Below are 22,218 nucleotides of genomic sequence, written 5' to 3' on the forward strand. Positions count from 1 at the left end.
AGGAAAAATAAACCCGTTGAGATTAAGAACCTCTTTTACAAGGGTGTCCTGGCCAAGTGGCGGCTCAAGTTACAAAATTAAAATTACACAGTTGCATTAAAATAACAAATCAAGTAAAATAACATGTCAATTGAAACAGTTACAGACAATAGACTCTGTCTCAAGTGATCTCATCTTGGAATTAAAATCGTTCAATGGAATCAGATCTGTTAGTTTCAAGTCCTTTTGTAGATTGTTCCATGAGGTAGGGGCTGAAAACACAAATGCCCTCTTCCCCAGTTCTGTGCGGAAGCAAGGGACAGAGAGTAACAAATGGCCTTTAGAGCGCAGACCATAAGACTCAACATTCCTCACTGTGATTAGGCTGCAGATGTAAGGTGGCAGTAGTCCGAGTATTGCCTTGTAAATAAATGTATACCAGTGAGTAAGTCTCCTGGTAGTCAGTGAAGACCATTTAACTCTGGCATAGAGTTCACAGTGATGAGTTTGGGCCCTACAGTTAGTAATGAACCTCAGGGCACCATGATACACAGAGTCAATCTTACTCAGACATTGGGATGAAGCATTCATGTACAGCAGGTCTGCATAGTCTAAAATGGATACAAACGTTGCAGAGACATTTATGCTTCAAACTACTGAAATGCTCACAAAGTTGTCTGATGCTAAAGGAAATAACAAAAAAATATGAAAATATATGGCGTCATAGATATGGTAAAGTGATTTTTGGTCAGACATACCTGTCAGAAAACCGTTGCCATGGCAACGGCAAAAATGATAAACCTAATCTTTCGGTACTTAACTGTAGCCAACTAAATGTTAGGAAAAGTCACAAAGTTTCGTAGTCATAGCTTAAGTCGTTAAGGAATTATACAACATCAAAGTTGGTGCGGGCACTTTTAGCCCCCCCCCCAGTCTGGATAGGGTTAAGTGTTTGTTTTAAGTGTGGAGCAGCCAACGCACGTTTCATAAATCCCAATTTTTCTGTACTTGCGAACATTCTAAATTTCAGTCGTAAGACACAATTTAGAAGACATTCTACGAACTGACGATAAATGAGGCCCCAGGACTTTTTAAAAGATACTTTACCATTGCTAGCGTACAAATCTATACGCCCCAAGGAGGGCCGCTGACAGGTTTGGCTGGGCCCGGCACAAAATGTTCTCAATGGTCCCCCCCTCCCAACACCAAAAAAGCCCCCCACCCCCTCATCCCTGACTGCCCCTACACAAAATAGTCAAACGCCCAACCACAACCACGTAATTCCCTTGTGCAGCTCCAAAACACACCACGTCGGGATGACAAGCCCATTTATAACGGATAGGCCTAGGCTAAACAAAAACTTATTTACAACCTTACGGATATGGACTGAGTGGAGTTATGGTTTTCAAAATGCTATCACAATAAAATCCACGCTATTGTATTACTTAAGCTCATGAATAGCACATTTTTCATCACATCGACCATTTTCACTTGACCAAGGGGAATCATGTCAAGGACGCGTGTATGTCCGCTGAACTTCCTGAGAGGGGAACAAGGCGGAGCACATTCATCTTGCGAGCAGGCACGTGCAGACCATAGTTGCCCGCGGTGCCCGAGCAACTGCCCTTTTGCCCACCTTGGCTGAAGTTGCCCTTCCAAGGGAGGGGAAAAATAATATGACAATTATTTAATATTTCAATATCATTTGATTTCTTTATAATTCATAATTTTGATTTAAGTTTTCTACAATTTAGACTTCGAGTCAGTCATACAAATTCATCAGACCCGTCGAGAATGGGCACGAGCGATGTGAGGTAGGCCTACGCAACAACTCCGGTGGGGAGGGAGAAGGCACGCGACAGGCGCTTGAGCGCCTATAAGAGACACGAAAGATTTTGAAGATGCCTGGGTGTCGGCTAGAGCCCTACACACAGTCTACATATTAGGGTACAAAATATGCTCACAATCAACCTCTCTAATACAATGTTGAGTCTAGAACTATCATACATCTGACAGCCAGCCAGCGCCACGTTTAGGTAGCAAAAAAACCCGAAAGCCAGCTGTAGATATGCCTCGGAAAAATAGGCTAAGATTTCATGTTTCAACTGATTTGCTTTGCAATTTGTATTTTTGATTGAAGCTTCCTAAATTAAGTTTTCAAATTCAGATTCACCTGCACCTCGAGAGATAGGCAAAGGGAGGGGCAGCATGCGCGTTGCGGGGGGCACGCACAGCTCTACATGGGAGGGAGGGGGGAGCAAGCATGCATGCGACCAGGGCAGAGACGCAAAATATGTCGAAGATGTCGTGGGAGTAGAGCGACTGCCCTGACGGCCTGAGGTGAGCTGGAAACATAGCAGACCACACAGTATTAAACTACTTGATCACATTAATGTCTCTTAAAGCCGATCTCGAGTTTAGGACGTTTAGTGATCCTAAATAATCTGACAGCCCGTGCCACGTTCAGATATTGTGGAAGGCTAACCCAACTAAGAAACATGCAGATGACATGTCGTTTTATCAAGCAAGAGAGAACTTAAGGGGGTAGGCTAGCTAAAGGAAGCACATCTCTGCAGAGTTGGCTGCGAAAAAAAATGAACAGGTGCAGGTGAGGCAGAGAATCTTTTTCAGGATTGTAGAGGTTTGATCTTGGTGAGACCGCTAGGAAAGTGCTTTTTCTTACGCTGATAGAGTATATTCTCCGACCCAAAGATACTGTTTCCACTGTCAATGTCCATGTAATTGAAATAAATCCACTCCACATGATAACTGACGTTTACTGTTCTTCTCAAGACATAGGCCTACAAAATGTGCATGAACTAACTAAAATATCTGTAATGAAAATAAAAGGTTGTAAAGTATGCGAGAAGCTCGGAGCTTCAGAGCAACAGATAAGAACTGGTCGCTCCCACGCCACGGTTCTTTGCGATCTGAAATGAAAGCCGGCTCGTCAATTCTTAAAGCGACAGTACACATTTTTAATATAGGCTACAAAAGACCCAACAAATGACCTAAACCTGTGAATTCTTATTGTTTTAGCTTTCCTATATAATATTCATCATTTTAATCATGGAATATGCCTATTAATGAAATTTCAAATTCAAATTAAATGATCTTTTTAACCATTTTTAAACTATTTCTATTTATTATAACTTAAAGTCTACTTTGGCTGCTACAAGGATTATAAAGATGACAGTGGGTTAATTGATTAAGCATCCTCATATTTAGCCTATTCATTTACTCATCATTTCATTTCATTTAAGATGAGGATGACTCAGAGCCACAGACCTCTGCACATAGGGCAGGTAGGCATAAGACTGATCATCTCTGTGACTGATACAGGTTTAAAAACTATCAAGGCTTTTTCTCATAATTTCATTTAATTTAGGGGCAGCCACATACCACACATGAGGAAATGTGGATCAGGAGACATTTAGGGCAGGTGGGCATAAGGCTGATCATCTCTGATATGATTAATAGGTAGGCCTACATGTTTAAAAACTAGCATGTTATATCATATGGTACGCATATTCAAGATACTATACAATAAAATAATATTAATAATTATGACAATAATATACTACTTCTACTACTACTACTAAAAATAATAATACCCATGGTGCAGTTTCCTAAAAATTCTGAAGGCCGCTCATTGTTGATGGGTTTTTTTTGGGGGGGGTGGGGGGGTTGCCCTTTCTTCAGGTTAGAGCAACTGCCCTTTGAGATTCCTGTGCACGTCCCTACTTGCGAGTGTCAAGTTCACCGCAATCAGAAACGAAAGTTACAGGTTACCCCAAAACGCCACCGTTATAACCCATTCGTTACATTCAATTCTAGGCTATCTAAATTTCACACGTTGATATGGCACTGGCTTATTTTAAACCAAATAAGTTTAAACCAGAGTCGAGTTACACTGGCTGTAATTCAGCTGACCGGGGATGATTCTCATATCAATTCAGCCTGATTGGCGTGCGCGTGCCTGCCTGAAACTTTTGATTTGGACACATAATTGCAGAGTAATGCGCATTCATAGATTCAATTACATAGGTGCATGAAACATATTGTTATTAAGCCGTTGTGGTAATAATCAAATTATTCGATACCCCCTGTCTCTCTGATAGCCTACTGAATCCCGTGTGACTTGCTCACGGCCTCCTGTGCCAATGTTAGGCTACTTGACGACGGGGCTGGAAAAAGTTTGCCGTGTCTTACCTGGATCTGCTGCACAGCTGCTTTTACTGGTGCCTGCTGCATCATTCCAGTCTTTCCTGAAATATTTAGCCAGAGAACCCCGCAGCCTTTTGGCTTCTTCCTCTCTTTTTCGTGTTTCCTTCTTTATCTGCGCTCCTGACTTGTGCATGTTTACTAACTGGCTTGCGCACACTGACCACTTATCGAATGCTGTCGTCTTTTTTTTCTAGAAAGACCAATCCATTTTGGAGGGGCGATAGGGGGTTATTGGCCGTTTTTTCAAGGGCAATGAAGACAAACATCTATAAGTAATTGTTTGAATGCAAATAAAGCACTTTTCTACCCTAAAAAACAACACATTTTGAAGTGAACGTATCATAATTGAGCCCAACGTCATGGGGGCCCAGTTATGGGCCCCCCTCTATTCCAGAATTCCCAGGGCCCGGGACAAAAAGCCCTTTAGTCCCCCCCTGTCGGCGGGGCTGGCCCNAAGTGACCGTAAATTGAACTGCGGGACTGGGCAAATGTTGAGATTCCAGTTTCTAACTCCACAAAAAGAAGGCAGAAAGACTTAAAACAAAAACCGGGTGTAACATAGTCAAATGTTCAAACAAACAGCTTCCTTGGCAGAGGTCTGCACTCTCAGAAATGTGTTTTGATCTCTCTGATGTCCCATCATGTGTTTCCCATGTCCCTGTGCACCATGGCAGCTCAAGAGCCAGACCCTTGTGACCACTACACGGTCCTGAATGACACCTGGAGGGCCACCACCAACCAGGACCAGTCAGACCCCAAGTGTGACGCTAACGTCCAGTTTCAGGGCTGGTACCGCCTGTTCTATCAGGGGCAGAGTGTCCGCATACCAGACAGCTGTGTGCCAAGAAGACGATGTGGTACTCATGTACCCCTGTGGCTAACAGAGCCACACCCAACACAAGAAGACGGTATCGTCACCAGGGCAGTGTGTGGAAGCTATAGAGATAATTGCTGCTACTCCACATCGCCATCCATCCGGGTGAAAATGTGTCCAGGAAACTATGCCGTTTATGAACTAGTGAAACCTTCAAATTGCAATTCTGCATACTGTACAGGTATTTTTTAACAAGTGTGTAGCAATGCATGGTTTGCATGTTAACTTTATAATCATTAGGAATGTATTTTCTTCATCATAATGTATTATCCATTCTGTATGTTTCCTACAGATGTGTCCAGTGCTCAAACCACTCCAGCTCCAGCAATTCCAAGTAGGCATATGTCCCAAATATTTCACAAAATGTGCAAAATACTAACTACATTTATATGAAACAATTAATGCAAATAACAAGACATCAAAAGCTTGAATCTGGCTAAAAACCACTCGCTCCTCTCTAAAAAGTATGTTCCTGTGTAATTATGAATAATGAACGTGTAATTATCTGTGTCCTGTTTAAAGCTCTACGCACTAACAGTTAGGCCTATCTAAACAACTCCAAGCCATTCTGCCTGCCCTACAATGGCTAAAACAGACGTGGGCAAACTCAGGCCCGGGGGCCACATGCGGCCCGCTCAGCCATTTCATGTGGTCTTCAGAGTCTTTCCAAGAAAAAATACAAGTTCATATGGTCAATCATTCTTAAATTGGCTTCCTAAAACAGGGGTCTTGGAAACTTCGGATTACTTAAGTCTACATCTAAATACAATTTGCAGGAACGGCATAACTGACAATGGCGTAATTATGCGGCATACACCATTTCTTGTTATTGTCACGGGGAAGTTGCCTGCGATATCCGGCCCTTTGAACAACATTCTAAACCCAATGCGGCCCTTGGGCAAAAACAATTGCCCACCCCTGCGCTAAAGGTAGTAGCTATGGTGTTCATTAGAGGTGAATGTAACAGATAACACATAGAGAGAGGATTTATTAAAAAATATATATGTAAGTGCTCTTTTGTACGCCATCTTTGCACAAGGGAGAAAGTTCTCTTGTCCATTCATCTCAAAAGCTGACAAACTCAGCAAGTCTTCCTGCTCATCTTCAAACATCGTTTGAATCCACTAACCTCAGTCTAGATATCTCTATCTCAACTTCATCCACATTTCCAAACAAATCTGATTTAATGTTGCCACTGTCACTCAAACCACTGTCAGGTTTTTTTTTCCACTCTAACTGAGAGAAGAACTGCTAAGACAAATGAACAGTAGTAGTAGTAGTAGTAGTAGTAGTGATAATGACAATGACAAGCTGCATTGTGTGACCGTCATTCAATGTAAGTGTATCTGGTTAAGTCCTCTAATGTTTTACATATGACTTTGGATAACTTGGAATAAATCAACTAGTTTATGTCACCCCGTGTAATGGTGTGACAAAAAGTCCCGGTTTGAGTCCCAGCAGGTCAACCCTACTCCTGTTCACTGAAAATGGTGTCAGAAGATGGCTACTGTGAGGGCATTGAGAGCACACTTATTTTGTGTGAGCTATAAGGGTGACCAGTGCAAGGGACCCCAGTGATGGGTGAAGCATAGATATGTGCAGTGTCAGGGCTGGACTGGGATCGACAAAGAGCCCGGGCGTTATTGGCATAGACCAGCCCTTCACATCGTCTGCCTCCCTGCTTTTCATCCTTTAGTTCATGGGTAGGCAATTAGGGGCCCGGGGTACAAATCTGGCCCGCCATCAATCACTTTCGGCTAGGAAGACGCAGCAAATAGCAGTGCAATGCAGTGAGTGCAGTCAAATAGCCTAATTGGGAAAAAAAATGCAGACGAAATTTTGCATTGATTGCTAGCAATCTTCAGCTAATGAAACATGTTATAATAATGAATAGGCCTAACTGCCAAATTTATACATTAGTTACGCCATTCTAAAGTCCTTTTCATGAGAGAGAGATGCCAGGACTTTTTAACCTGTTGAAAACCATGGTCATGGCCGGCCCACGATGCCCTTGTAAAAAAAAAAACGGCCGCGTCCAAATCTAATTGCCTACCGCTGCTTTAGTTAGTCCACTGTCTATATTAAAAACAGACCAATGGGCTTCCCCATCATATTTGAGGGTCATTTTCTTGGAAAAACAAACAAACAAACAAACAAACAAACAAACAAAGCAATACAGTATTGGCTCCTGAGGACTGTCTGCCCACCGGGAAAATGCCCTGTATGCCAGACTACCACTCCACACCTGTGCAGTATGGCACATTGCAAGTGGGGCACACTCCATGACAGGCAGTTGTGTGAGGGACCACATGACCATGTGAACTGTAAGGGTGTAACTTTTCAACCGTAGACATTCAATAAGAAACTGTATATTATCTTAAAGGTCCCACACCATGTGGAGGGTATCTGACGTCTTCAAGTGGTACAATTGAAAGTCCAAACTACCCCAACAACTACCCCAACAATTCTTACTGCAATTGGAGGATCACGAGCACAGGACACCGCATCATCTCGCTGACATTCCAAGAACTCAGGTGACCTCATTTGTGTAAAATGTCATCATGGTTTTTGGTGATGCACTGTGTAGACATGGACACGACCAGAACAAGAGATGTTTGCTGTCATTACTGGGGATTCACACAACAGTAAACATTGCATATCGTTTGTCTGAGCCATGATTATTGTAGCATGTAACTACAAAATACATACAGGGGTTAGAATTTTTTCCTTTTTGAACTCTGATATGTCACCCATAATGTTGTGTGCTTTGCAAAATTTTAAGCAAAACTGTCCTCTAACCTTGCTAATTGAACCTTCACAATTCACCTTACTGGTGCAATGTATGAAGATTGGCCAACAGGCTGGTCCACTTGAGTCATGAAACTTCCCACACTAAAATGACAGGTGTTTCCATTATTTTGTCTAACCCCTGTATGTATGTGCTGCTGAATGATTTTCAATGACATTTCTAATCTCTAGTTTTTCACATCCAGTTTGGAGGAGTCATCGGATTGTCGTTATGATTATGTCAAAGTTCACAATGGGCCATCATCCTCTTCCCCACTCCTCACAACGCTGTGTGGAGATTTGACCACCACAGTCAACTCCACAGGAAACGACCTGACGGTGGTTTTTAAGACTGACGGCTCTCTGAGCTTGTCAGGATTCTCTGCCACATACACTTTTGCCGGTATGTTTCAAAGTACTGTTTTCCTCCGTTAAAGGTACACTGCGTGAGATTTTTAGTTGTTTATTTCCAGAATCCATGCTACCCATTCACCAATGTTAACTTTTTCATGAATACTTACCACCACCATCAAATTCAAAGTATTCACTATAACTGGAAAAAAATCACTTTTCATACATTTCCTGCACAGTGTACCTTTAAAAAAACACGGCACATTTCTGTATACCTACTCTTTGTTTTTGTTTTGTTTTATTTTATTTTTCTTTTCCACAGACCTACCATCTTGCAGGCACAATTGTGGTGGCTCGTTCCCTGAATGCTCTTGTCAGTATTCCTGTCATTACAATAAGAACTGTTGTCCTGATGTCTACGGTAAGCAATGGTGTGAAATTGGTATTACAACAAGCACTGTTGATGTTTCTGGTAAGAAGTGATGTTTTATATTTTCCAGTGTTTATCAAGGGAGGGCCAGCTGTCCATTCCTTCTAGGGATGCAAATTATCGATTAATTAATTAAACATTAGTTGATAGTCTTATCGATCGACTTACGCTCTCAATGTTTCTAAAAAAAACCCTACTAAATCTAAAAATTTTAATTAAAAATTGAGATAAAATACCACATTTAAATTAATTATATTTCAATTCGTTAATCCAAAGGTGATTTCAATATTCCCACTATTCACACCCCTCTTCACACACACTCTTCACATGCCAATTTTACCTGGGTCTCTTGTCAGTTATATTGTCGATTAATTGTGATTAATGTTTTTTAATCGATTAATGCATTTTACGCCATCTTTGCACAAGGGACAAAGTTCTTTTGTCCATTAATCTCAAAAGCTGACAAACTCAGCAAGTCTTCCTGCTCATCTTCAAACATCGTTTGAATCCACTAACCTCAGTCTAGATATCTCTATCTCAACTTCATCCACATTTCCAAACAAATCTGAATGAATGTCGCCACTGTCACTCATGTAAGCCACTGTCAGGTTTTTTTCCCCCCTCTAACTGAGAGAAGAACTGCTAAGACAAATGAACAGTAGTAGTATTAGTAATGTTTTATAATCGATTAATGCATTGATCGATTAAAGTCGATTAATCGTTTGCACTCCTAATTCCTTATTACCTATTCTTTTCTCCTGTTTTCCAGATTACTGCTCAATGCCAACAACCGAAATCCCAACAACGCCAGGTACTGGACACCATGCACACCAATACAAGATGCATATTTTTATACCAAAAATAAGCTGTCCTGTTAAATGTAATTAAAAACCATTGCATTAAACCCCTTTGTGCTGAGCCTATTTCATAACCTTACTATCACCAACATTGTGATGATCAAGTCTTGATCTGGCTCTCTGTAATGTTATAACAATGATGTTATAATGTAGTTGAGTCCTTTGAGTAATGGGTGAATGGGCCCGTCTGCACAAAGACGTTTGTCATATATAGGCTACTGTATACTATTATAATGTATACTAGATTTTGATGTTGTACATGGCATACACAAACAGATGAAGCTAAAAAAACACTAATTTTGTAGTTGGCAAGTGTATGAAATTCTAGTGCATGAAATTCATTATAGGCCTACATGATTCCCTACTCCAACCTGAACCATGTCCTCTGACACCTGCCCACTCTATAGACAAAGTTGCAAGCACAACCTAAGTATTTACTTAGTGTAAGCACAGTCAACCTTAATTCTTACCTTAGTCTTACTTTATTCTTTTGGGAACTTGTCAACTTACCAAGGAACTATGATTTAAAAAGTGTTATGATAGGCTTCTTATATTTTTCTCTGATAGGTTCTTGCAGGTGGAACTGTGGCTATGACAGTGGCAGTTGTTCCTGCAGAAGCTCATGTGAATACTATGGAAACTGCTGCCATGACTACTATGGTAAGGGGCAACCGTATCTCACTCATTTCATGAAGTATTCACGAAAAAAATATATTAATTTTCGTGGTGCATTCACGTTATTGCCCACCTTTCGTAAAGTCTTCACGAAAATAATAGATTAATTTTCACGCTGCCTATTAAGCCTTTGACTTCGATATTCGATATTCGAATATAAGTCGAATGTTAAGAAAATTCGAGACATTCGAACGAATATTAATTGGCCATTAATATTCGAATCTGACATGGGTATTGCTTTTTTGGGTATTTCATTGTTATTGATTAAAATTATTTCCTTGTAAACATCGCAATTCACAGTCTCAATTTATTTTTTCCATGGCTGGTTAATCACTACAGCTGTGTTGAGGAGAGTCGCGTGCGTGGCTCATCTCTCTGTGTTCCGTAGCAGGACACTTGCGGCAGGCAGTCTTCCCCAGAGTCCGCATTAACAAGCAGATGAGTGCAGCAGAGTTCCATTCAAGTGAATGGCTACAGTTAATAAACAAAGCATCATCACATTACTTTCTGGAGTTGTTGACGAGTTTCTGGAATTATGTGATTCAACCCACAAGTACCTGTGATTACGCCAAGAGTAAGATGATAACCAAATTGACCAAATTAGCTTCGTTGGTCTGGGTGTCAGATCAGGCAGACTCCAGGTGATGATTTTGTTAGCATGCTTTTAGCATGTTTTTAGCGCACTGCTAGTTTGTGTAATGTTCGTTTTTAGACGAGGTAGTCATCTTACCTGGACCTACAGGCACAATACCTAAATGTCCGTCATTAGTGATAGAAAATAAATACATATTTGTTGATATTGGTGCTGTGTGCTCAATTCTCATGATTCCCATATGATCCAATTCAAATTTTAACTTGGGCTACAAGTTTGACATGGCTGCTAGCTTTGCCATGTTTTAATCTGCATTCACACCTCTAAGTACCGTCTTCTTATAAGTGCTGAACGATTGCTAAACAATAATGGCTGGTTGAATGCATGTTGTTAATGGGCCATTAGGCTACATCTCTGGTTGGAATAGCCTTTTACTAGTCACTGACTGGGGGAAAGAACAACTTCAGGTTGACATCAGGTCTAACTGGGGCAATTTTAATGGTAAACAAGGCCGACAGGCGGACAACAGATGCGTCCCTCTATGCCAGTTCCAACAATGCAATTTTTTCCCCCCCAAACACCCCCCTGGCCTCCTCCTAACCTGTCAACGCCCCCCTGAGGATGTACTTTTTGTTTATTGGTCATCATGGACACTCCAAATAATGTGGCAGGCAGCAAAATGGCAAGACATGGCTTTATTTTTTGCAGTTTAGGTAATAAGCTTATCATTCTTGGATTTGGAAAAGAACCATATGATTTCAAATTTCACATAGATGAAGTAGGCTACATTACAAATGACCAGACATTTATTAGTATCAACCTTTAGTATCACGCCATTTCAGCATCATGTGCATGTGGGAAAGAATCTAAACATCGACAAATAATAAATAAATAAAATCGTTTGGGTGAATCATGTGCTTATGGGTTCACCCTTTAGGTGAATTATGCGCTTATTTTTCAAAACCAGCTTCACCGTCAAGGCACAAAGCAGTGAGCTCCCGTGCCAGAGTTTACCAAATTCAAACGACTACAAAGCAATTACGGAAGACGCGTTATGTCCTGTGCTCTCTCTGAGCGCAGCGAAAAGCACCTGTGGGGTACGAGCCCGCCAACGAAAGAACCTCCCTGTAGGTTACGAGTAGGCTAACACACCGTATGTCAAATGGCTCAGATGTCTACTTGTAGTTCGAGCACCATGCTCCAATGCGCAGCGCAAACTGACTACTGAAAAGGCAGAAGTAAACTCGCTGGGAATATTAAAAGGGAGGCTCGTAGGCTACACAGAGACCTCTGAACCCGAGTTTGTGGACTGGAGAAAAGCGGAGGAAAATGTGAATGTAATGCAAGAAAAAAAAGCTCACCAAATGTATGTCACAGGTCCACGTTTAGAGGAAGAGCTGCGCTGCGGGTCGCCTGTCAACTAATTACAGTTCCATGTCGTGGAGCAAATGCAATGCAAACGCCCCTCTATCCACGCACAAAGGAAAATGTAAATGTTTTGAAAGGAGAAAAGCTATAACCAAATGTTACAGGTCAACGTTTAGAGGAAGAGCTGTATGCGCTGCGGGTCGCCTGTCAACTAACTACGGTTCCATGCCGTGGAGCGTTATGCAATGCAAACGCCTCTCTATCCGAGCACAAACATCTGTGTCAAAAACTGCCTGCCGACTTCTAAATCGTTCATTTCCGCGAGTTTCTGACGAACCAAAGTAAAGTTGCCTCCCATTGTCCAAACGCAGAACAATGGCGAAAATTGAATGCCCCCCTCAGTTGTCTCACAATGCCATCAGCTGTCTTGCCTGTTTGGTAATATGTTCTGGCTTGCACGCATTCGCTCCGGTCCAAAATGGCAACTCTGCCGCCTTGTGGCCACAGTAAGGAACAATTGGCTTGCACGCATTCGCTCCGGTCCAAAATGGCAACTCTGCCGCCTTGTGGCCACAGTAAGGAACAATTGAAGGAATGCGTTTCAGACGAATGCGTTTCAGACGAATGCGTTTCAGACGGACGGACGGACGGACAGACAGACCCTCTTATAGAGATGCTGGGACGCATCTAAAAATATGGATAAATATTCGAATATATTCGAATATCGTTTTTAATTTAGAAACGAACTTCGACTATGATTTTGGGGCACAAGTCAAAGCCCTATTGCCTATTCACTTGAATTGCCCGACTGTTGCCTAGCGACCCACTAGTTTGATGCCCTTTCGGTAGCCTACCGTCACATGGTAATCAAACATTTCAAACAAGCAATTTAGGGTTAGGTTTAGGGTTAAGGTTAGGGTTAAGGTTAGGGTTAGGGTTAGGGTTAGGTTTAGGGTTAAGTAGGGTTAAGGTTAGGGTTAGGTTTAGGTTTAGGTTTAGGTTTAGGGGACATAAGGCGTAAGTACCGAAAGGGCGTCGAATTAGTGAGTCCCAAGTGTATCAGCAGTGTTCTGTCAGCACCCCCTCCCCACCCCGGCAGACGTTTGGATAACCATAGCAGCAGTGGGGCAATTCAAGTGAATAGGCAGCGTGAAAATTAATCTATTATTTTCGTGAAGACTTTACGAAAGGCGGGCAATAACGTGAATGCACCACGAAAATTAATATATTATTTTCGTGAAGACTTTACGAAAGGCATGAGATAGGGCTCTAAGGGGAGTACAGTACTTACTACTTTAAGTATCACTTCAAATCTGAATGGGAATGGTATTTTTTAATGGTCCCACCTTTTTTGTTTGCTTCGTTCCTGCTTAGGCTACTGTAGCCCAACAACTCCAGGTCCAGAGGAGCCAACAACAGGTATAACAAATGATCAGAATCGTGCATGTAGACACAAACAGTCTGTTGTCCTAAACCAGCTTTGCAATTACATTTTTTCATCCTAGTTCTATGCTTGTTCCAGTCTAAGATGTAAGATCAGACCGGCTAAAATTACACCCCAGACAAGGAAGTTGACATGAATACCTTTTATTGACCATTGATCAAAAATGGCCAAACAGAGGCAAACTCTCTGCCAAGGTTAAGCTAGGCGATGTTTTAATTTGTCCTATCTTTTATAGGAGGGAGCGATGATATACGTCTGGCTGCTGGTAACAGTTCGTGTTCTGGGAGAGTGGAAGTCTACGCCCGTGGCAGCTGGGGCACTGTGTGTGATGATTCGTGGGACCTAAACGATGCTACAGTGGTTTGCAGACAGCTAGGCTGTGGAGCAGCCATAAGTGCACCATCACAAGCTTACTTTGGTCAAGGCAGCGGGCAGATTTGGCTCGATCAGGTTGACTGCAATGGTACAGAATCATCTTTGTCTCAGTGTAGACAAAATCCCCTTGGTTACCATGACTGCACCCATGCTGAAGATGCCTCTGTCATTTGTCAAGGTAAGGCCTTTCTGATGTTCGTCTGAATTTTGCCTACTGACCAAAACAACAAAAGACAAAAAGTTGCCTGATGAGTACTGCATCGTAAGGGTACATCCAAAAGTCATAGGTACACGTAAGCGGTTAGGGCGTCAGACTTGTAGCCCAAAGGTTGCCGTTTCGACTCTCGACTCGCCAGGTTGGTGGGGAGAGTAATCAACCAGTGCTCTCCCCCATCCTCCTCCATGACTGAGGTACCCTGAGCATGGTACCGTCCCGCCGCACTGCTCCCTAGGGGTGCCATTGAGGGCTGCCCCCTTGCACGGGTGAGGCATAAATGCAATTTCGTTGTGTGCAGTGTGCAGTGTTCACTTATGTGCTGTGGAGTGCTGTGTCACAATGACAATGGGAGTTGGAGTTTCCCAATGGACTTTCTTTCAAAATCTGTCCATCAACCACAATGCTCTATCCATGTGTATCTGTAAGACAGCCCTAATAGCCTAATGTCAACATTTCATGACCATAAAACGTTTATGACATGTATAACCAGTCTGAAGACTGTTTATTGAGTTGCACTGGCTACCGATTGCCGCCCGGATCAAGCACAAGGCTTTGACCCTGGCCTACAAAACCATCGCAGGAAAGGCCCCAGCTTATCTGAAGGACCTACTAACGCCTTATGTTACTGAAAGAGAACTGCGCTCATCCAGCACAAGCCGTCTGGCTCTGCCATCCAGTCCCTCTACTCCCAGTTAAGACTGTTCTCCGTTGTTGTACCCAAGTGGTGGAACGGTCTCCCAAAGGCAGCAAGACTAAGCACATCTCTTGCAGCCTTCAAAAAACAAGTAAAGACCTTCCTCTTTCGAGAGGAGCTACTAAACTAATGCTTGAGCTGGCCTAGTCCCAGGGCAGACTCTTGACATTATGTTTAGTTTAGTTTAGTTTAGTTTGAGTGTGTATGTATGTGTGTGTGCTGTGTGTGTACTTTTTATTAATTAAAAAAATCATCCGGATCATCCGAGTTTGTGTGTATGCCGGTTTGTTGGTACGTTGGCGGTAGGAGAGTGTTTCTGTCCACCAGAGGGCAGAGGTGTGCACGCTCTCTGAGCGCTTTTCTAGTTTTATATGCCACTTGCTGGTGTCTTTCTTTCCAACAGATGCACCGTCTTGCAAGAACAACTGTGGTGCTTCACTCAGTACATGTTATTGTGATTCAGCATGTCATCATAATAAGGACTGTTGTCCCGACTTCTATGGTAAGAAATATCTGTGATCCTGTTGCTATGTTATTGCCGTGGTTAGCCATGGGAGTGCCAGTTGTTAACTTCTCTTTTCGTATTTGTCTTCCAAGATTACTGTCCAGTGCTAACAACACAAAACCCAGAAGCAACCACATCAGGTACTGACCACCTACAGCTTTTCACTAGTTTGCCCTTGAGTACTTGGTGTACAATAGGCTATGTGTTAGTGGCATGCTGTCTGGCCTCGGTCCTGGCATTTTTAAAGCGGANATCATGCGGGATGAGANCCGCTTTCACCCCCATTGTATAGGAGTGTAGCTGGGTGCCCTAGTCTAGTGAATGGAGGAGTAGGGGGAGGTGGTGGCACAATCCGGAAAGCCTTCACACAAATGTGAAAGGGAAAAGAGGGGTTTAAATATCTGCGAAGGCGGGAGCAAGTAATGACAGCTGTGAATCACTCCCGGGCTTCCTCCCGAACCATGTTTATAGGCCTATATAAACAACATTTATGGAATTTAGTTCTAATGTTATATATATGAAAAACTATAGTGAAAACAGAAAATAACCAGCCTTAATTGCCCCACAAAGTAACAATGATGTCATTTCCCAACTAAATGTCATTGTGATCTGCAACAGCACATTGTATCTGCCTTGATAGTAAACTAAACCAGCTTGGCATTATTGTGGCATTTCTTCTACTCAAGTGTCCTGCAGGTGGAACTGTGGCGTTGACTTTGGCAGCTGCTCGTGCAACAGCTCCTGTGAATACTATGGAAACTGCTGCCGTGACTACTATGGTAGATAAATAAACCCGGGAGATGTGTCTATATTGAAGTAATGTACACCATTACTCAATCTAGTGTTAGTGTCTGTTCTGGCTATGCCGTGGCAGTCAAGAGCTTGCAGCTCATTTTTTTCTCAGGTGTTCTAGGTTATCAACTCTCCTTACTCCTCATTGATTGGTCAGTTTCAAATTTGCCGTCTTTTAAAAGTTCTTTGTTTTGTTCCCAACTCTTGGCTACTCGCTTCTTCGCAACTCACCACCTCCCAAGCTCTACCTTGTCGTGTATGACATGGCTACTCCTTGTCATGTTGTCCTTGTCCAAATAACTATTAAAAGAAATGGCATTCAGACATTTTATAAAGCACACAGGTGGCTGGAAGCTCAAGCTGTCACCCGAGTGTTTTAGGAAATTGTTGGGTGGGTGCTCTTGGGTATCAGGGATCAGTTCATTTAAGAGGGAAAAGTTCATCCAGGCACTCCAAACAAGGTGTCCAAGCGGGAAGTTGTACTGTATTAGAAAGCCATTAATAATACTGGACTAGAGTTACAACATGTTTCGACCTCACACACAAGTCTTCATCAGGGCTTAGATAAATTAAGGAAAATGACTCACTTATAGTGACATCACCCCATGTGACCAATCACGTCATGTCACATAATGTATGTGTACACACCATGAAAATATGTGCAAGTTCAATAAATACAAGTACACTTCACAAAAATCAAGTAATGTCAATGTCCTCAAATGATGAACTTTTCAAAGGATGACCTTTTCTCTCTTGCATTCAGAATTTCTTGTTCTGTTCTTGACTTAAATGGACCTAACCGAACTTAAATGATGTGTTAATCTGAGTCTCTCTCTGTATCTCTCTCTCTAGGACACTGTGGCAGAACAACAAACCAACCAGCCTCAACACGTACAGTAGCCTATATGATTTTTTCAATATTGAAGCTGTATTGTAATAACTGAATAGTGCGCTGCATAGCTGTTTGTTTGATAAAGACAAATTTCACTAGGATTGCTCCTATAAATGTTGGGCTATATGAACAAATTAGTCAGGGCCCATGGTTGACTTAGTTGAGTTTTTCTGTGATACACTATTACCTAAAACAACTCTTTAGCGCCTAATCTGTGCCCAAGACAAGCCGTGCACCCCCAATCCAAACGTACATGTATTTACGCACTAAACAATATTTTAGTGATTAATTACAATGATTCTTGCTAAGACATTAATCAATACTTAATGACTTTACATGGGAACATGTTTTCATTTTGTCTTGATATTGCCTAATTATAATGTTTGGAAGCAGAATTTTGGTCACAACCTCAACACAAACAAAATTCCGCGCACCCCCTGAAATCTCTGGTGCACCCCCAGGGGGTGCCCGCACCCCAGGTTAAGAACCACTGCTTTAGCGAACCATTCTGCCTCTCCTACTTTGCAAAGGGTTAAGTAGTAGCTTTCTATGCTGCCCATATGAAATACACGGTAAGAGGAAACGCAAATAACGGGATATTTTCTATCTTGATCCAGCACAACACCCGGAATGTGGAGGATACCTCAGTGGTTCTGGAACCTTCTCCAGTCCCTACCATCCAAGCTATTACCATGACAACGCCTACTGTGTGTGGAGGCTGTCTGCTCCCTCTGGCCAGAGGGTTCTGCTGACTTTTACAGAACTAGAGTAAGTCGCTGGAACAAATTTACAATAATGTCTTTCACTGAGTGGACAGCGACTAACCAGCGCTCTCCTCCATCTTCCACTTTCCCCTGATCATTATTTCATGACAGTCATTGTCCCAAAACTGTTATTGAGAGCTTGTTACCACAATATAATAATGTTCCCTATTCAGGGTCTGAAGAAGATGTTGCAGTATGTCTTTGCAACTCCATGGTCTGACCAGTTTTTCAATTCCATCTGTGTTCAGGCTGGAGCGCTGCTGTAGCTGTGATTACGTCACTGTCCACGACGGCCCGTCCACAGGCTACAGTCAGCTGGGGAAACTCTGCCACAACTCCTCCCAGGCTGCCTTCCACTCCTCCTCCAACCACCTGACTGTGCTCTTCAGAAGTGACAACTCTGGAGTCAGTCGTGGCTTCCAGGCTGAGTTCATCAGCTCCCTGTCCACGGATAACGGTGAGGGGGTGATATTTTAGGGATACATCTATTAGCACTAATACATACAATGTTCCTGTATAAGTAAATTGTAAGGCATGTAAAAAGCAAAATCAAACATTTGTTAGGCATGTATTCGCAAATGTCTTGTTCATGCACAATAAGGGATTTATTACCAATTTAACCTTAGTAAGGACCTAGTAGGCCTTTGCTTAGTACATGTCTTACAAGCTACTTGCGCAGGCATTAACATTGTCTGTATTAGTGCTAATAGATGTATCCCTAAAATAAAGTGTTACCATATTAATTGTTTTTTTTTGCAATTGAATTGGTACTGGTTGTGTAATAAATGGTATATATCTCCTTACCCAACTCATGTCACTGCCTGTACATAGGTCGGGTTCAGTGTTCAGGCGACAACATGAACATTGTCATCTCGAGAGCTTTCCTGGGTTCTCAGGGATATGACAATGGCAATGATCTGTACGTCAATGATGAACACTGTAGACCATCCATCACCAGCTACCAAGTCATCTTCAACTTCCCCCTCAATCACTGTGGAACCGTCAGAGAGGTATGATTGTATGTTGTAAGATAGGAAAATCACTGACCACTAGGCCTACCTTTCAGATTGTCTCAAACAAGTCAGTAAGAAAATGTTTATTTCAGGCAGGTGATCTTTGGTGAGTTATACCACAACAACTGAGCAGTGAATATTACTGGTGGGCGGCCTACCAACTGTAAAACATGCCATCCTTGTGGTCCTCAGTCGTTGTGACATATAACATTTTTACCTGTCTAAAACAACACTGACAGTCTAAAAGTTGAACCACAACATCCTCATTCTCTTCTCTGTTTAGTTCAAAGGTGGTCGGGTGATTTACCACAATGCAGTGCGGGCGTATCGAACCAACAACGGGGAAATCACACGCCAATCAACATTCAAGCTGTCTGCCCTCTGCCACATGGATTCCGACTCTGTGTCACAGATATTGTATGAAGCCCATGAGAACGAAACCTCAACCATCTCTGGAGTAGGGCGTTTCAACACGTCTATGGCCTTCTACACTTCATCCAGTTTCTATCAGCAAATCTATGACGACCCCTATGTAGTTGCTCTGAATGATTACCTGTATGTCAAGGTGAGCTTGAGGAGACCTGACAGCAGTCTTGTCCTCTTCCTGGACACCTGCGTGGCCTCCCCAAATCCACACGACTATGCCGATCACCGCTCCTATGACATCGTGGTGAATGGGTAAGACCCACCTTCTAGTAGTAGTAGAACTTTATTGTCCCCATTGTGTTTGCAGTACAAACGCTGGCACCAGACACGAGACAAAGACAAGATATAGACAGCAACAAGCAGCAAAAAATAAAAATAATAAATAAATAAAAATAGATAAAGCCAGAATATTACTACTCCTAGCACACACTACACATCAAGGCTGGATGACTGGGTCAGCACTTCACCTCGTGTCCACTGGCACGCCGGTATTCATGTGCATGACCCATGAGTAACTGCCCCATGCCTCCTGTCTCACGTACTATGGGAGGATGTATTGCAAAGAAGGTGGATCTAACAAGGAGCGACACTCAGGTCTTTTATGGGAAACAGTCAATAGGGGGCGTTTTGAGTCAGTTTTGAGTCAAATCCGCCATTCTGGAATGAACAGGTAGTCACGTACGCCACTCTGTTATCACCTGTAGCCATAGCAACGTTCTTTGGCCATTTGGCCATCTAATGCTAAAGTTAGCACAATATGGCTAGCTACTTTAGCAACTTTAGCCTTATAGGTAATTCAGTTCTGCTCTGATTGTGCTGAAAAAACACATGAGATGGTAAAAGCATTCATAACTGAAGAATTTCCAATAGTTATATCGATGTAGTTTTACCGTATTATGTAGAAATCCTGTACACATTCCCAATGCATTCCAATGTAATTTGTCCGATATTCATTCCAGAATGGCGGCCGCGGCCAAAAATCATGGGGCCGAATGTTGCAATGGACGTTTTATTGAGTGTCGCTTCTTGTTAGCTCCACCTTCTTTGTGTATTGTCCACAGGTGACTAAAGGAAAACAGTCCCAACAGGATGAACAGCACCATGATGCTGAAAGCAGAGGGCTTTAGTTTGGCTCTGAAGGGAAATATTTTACTACAGTTGTCTGTGAACAAAACATTACTCCACTCAGACAATATGGGAAATGAGGGGGGAAATAAATGTATTGTTTTTTTTTTGCCATTTCATAATTTGCACCTAGAAACATAGTTTGTGGAACGTTAATGTTTCAAATGTTCCTACAGTAAGACAGGCACAGTAAACACCTGACAGGTAAACAGATGATGTAATTTTGAGAGTTGAGTGTGACGTGCCTTTGGTGATCAAATGCTATTTTTGCGTCTTGCAGCTGTCCAAGAGACCCTACGTACCAGGTCTACAGCAACGGCTACGAGACCTCCGCACGGTTCCGCTTCCGTGCCTTCATGTTCCTGCGGACCCATAACACTGTGTACTTGCAGTGCAAGGTCCTCATCTGCCCTGCGAGCGAGAGATGGCGCTGTCGTCAGCAGTGCCAGAGCCGCAAGGCCCGAAGCCTGGACTCTCCTGGCCACCAGACAGACACCCTGGTCCTGGGACCCATCAAGCTCAGAGGTGAAGTCACAGCTGTTCATAACTCAAGAGAAGAGTATACTTGATTATTGGTTAAATATGGCTAATTCTGTTTCCCTCTTGAAAAACTGTCAGCAGAAACATTGTAGCACAAATCCGGTTAACTCTGTGTGTGTGTGTGTGTGTGTGTGTGTGTGTGTTCAGATCCTGAGAAGCCTGTGGCGAAGCAGCTGGAGGACTTGGTGGCAAAGGCAGATGCCTGAAGAACCCACTGATGACCTCATCAGCCAAAACTAATCAATCATCTCTTTTCCTCATCTACTATCTCGACCAATCATGTCTGCCACAGAGGCACTCTATAGCACTCTATACATACAGTAGGTTTCTAGAGGAGCTCTATGGCACTCTATAGCCTATACAGTAGGTTTCCCATTTACAAACATTTGTGCTGTGAGGAGGGACAAGATGCTAAACAGCCAACCATCCGAGTGTATTTTTTGAGTGACAGCGGTTTCCAACAATCAGAGGTTGAAGAGTGCACAGCCAGGGGTGCGCAGCCAGGGATTGTTCACAAACGGGAAACCCATGTACTGTATGATGAAATTATTATATTGCTCTATTTTCCTTCTATGTACTTTAAAATGATTATTAAAATGATTATTAAAGCATTCCAAAAGGCAACACGCTGATTGTGTGTATTTTTTGTCAGTGTTGGTGATCCACTAAATCATTTACAGTATTTCTCAATTGGTTTTGTACATTTCTCACAACAGAATTATCATTCTCAAAACGTCTTGTTCAATTGTGACTTCCTGCTGTTATCTGTGCACATGGTAAAATACGTTTCTCATAGTTTTCAGCATTTAGCAAATGCTTTCATCATCATGCAGATGGTTGTGTACAATTCTCAGCTTTTTTGTACATTAGCAATTGCTTTTGTCATATCACTCAAAAAGCATTGTCACTGAATACACAAAACTATCTCAAACCCCAAAACATTTAGGCCCTATGTCTTAATATAAGTCTTGACATGCAATGATTTACCAAGCTCCCATAATGTGTTAAGCACTGTATAATTTCCATTGGATTTGTGTCTATAAATGTGATCTGTATTGAATTGCTCGCAGGTAAATATTGACTCTCTCCAATCAACAGCAGTAGAAGGGAAAGAGGAAGCAAGCATGCAATACAACAATAAGCACTGTACTGCATTACATTACTCTATGCCTCGTGTGCCCTTTATAATTACGCTCCACGCAAAATTACAATATTTAGAATTTCACAAGACAGTAAGTGCACTTTATACAGTATCAGTGTATTGTTTCAAATTTATTTTTCTTTACAGTTC

The 22,218-nt window shown here is 42.3% G+C and overlaps 1 protein-coding gene across 1 annotated transcript; it reads left to right on the forward strand.

Annotated features, from left to right (window-relative positions):
• The first annotated feature begins 4,873 nt into the window (after positions 1–4,873).
• On the forward strand, positions 4,874–21,481 carry LOC134441118 (deleted in malignant brain tumors 1 protein-like). Its single transcript, XM_063191307.1, has 14 exons — positions 4,874–4,995; positions 8,074–8,270; positions 8,541–8,639; positions 9,418–9,459; positions 10,073–10,178; positions 15,236–15,372; positions 15,468–15,515; positions 16,062–16,154; positions 17,677–17,827; positions 18,072–18,280; positions 18,655–18,833; positions 19,120–19,514; positions 20,668–20,912; positions 21,075–21,481. The coding sequence occupies exons 1-14, from the start codon at positions 4,874–4,876 to the stop codon at positions 21,131–21,133; spliced, it is 2,082 nt and encodes a 693-aa protein (XP_063047377.1). The 3' UTR covers positions 21,134–21,481.
• Positions 21,482–22,218: the final 737 nt, after the last annotated feature.

The sequence above is a fragment of the Engraulis encrasicolus genome, chromosome 24 (assembly GCF_034702125.1).
Source record: "Engraulis encrasicolus isolate BLACKSEA-1 chromosome 24, IST_EnEncr_1.0, whole genome shotgun sequence".
NCBI classification, from domain to species: Eukaryota; Metazoa; Chordata; class Actinopteri; order Clupeiformes; family Engraulidae; genus Engraulis; species Engraulis encrasicolus.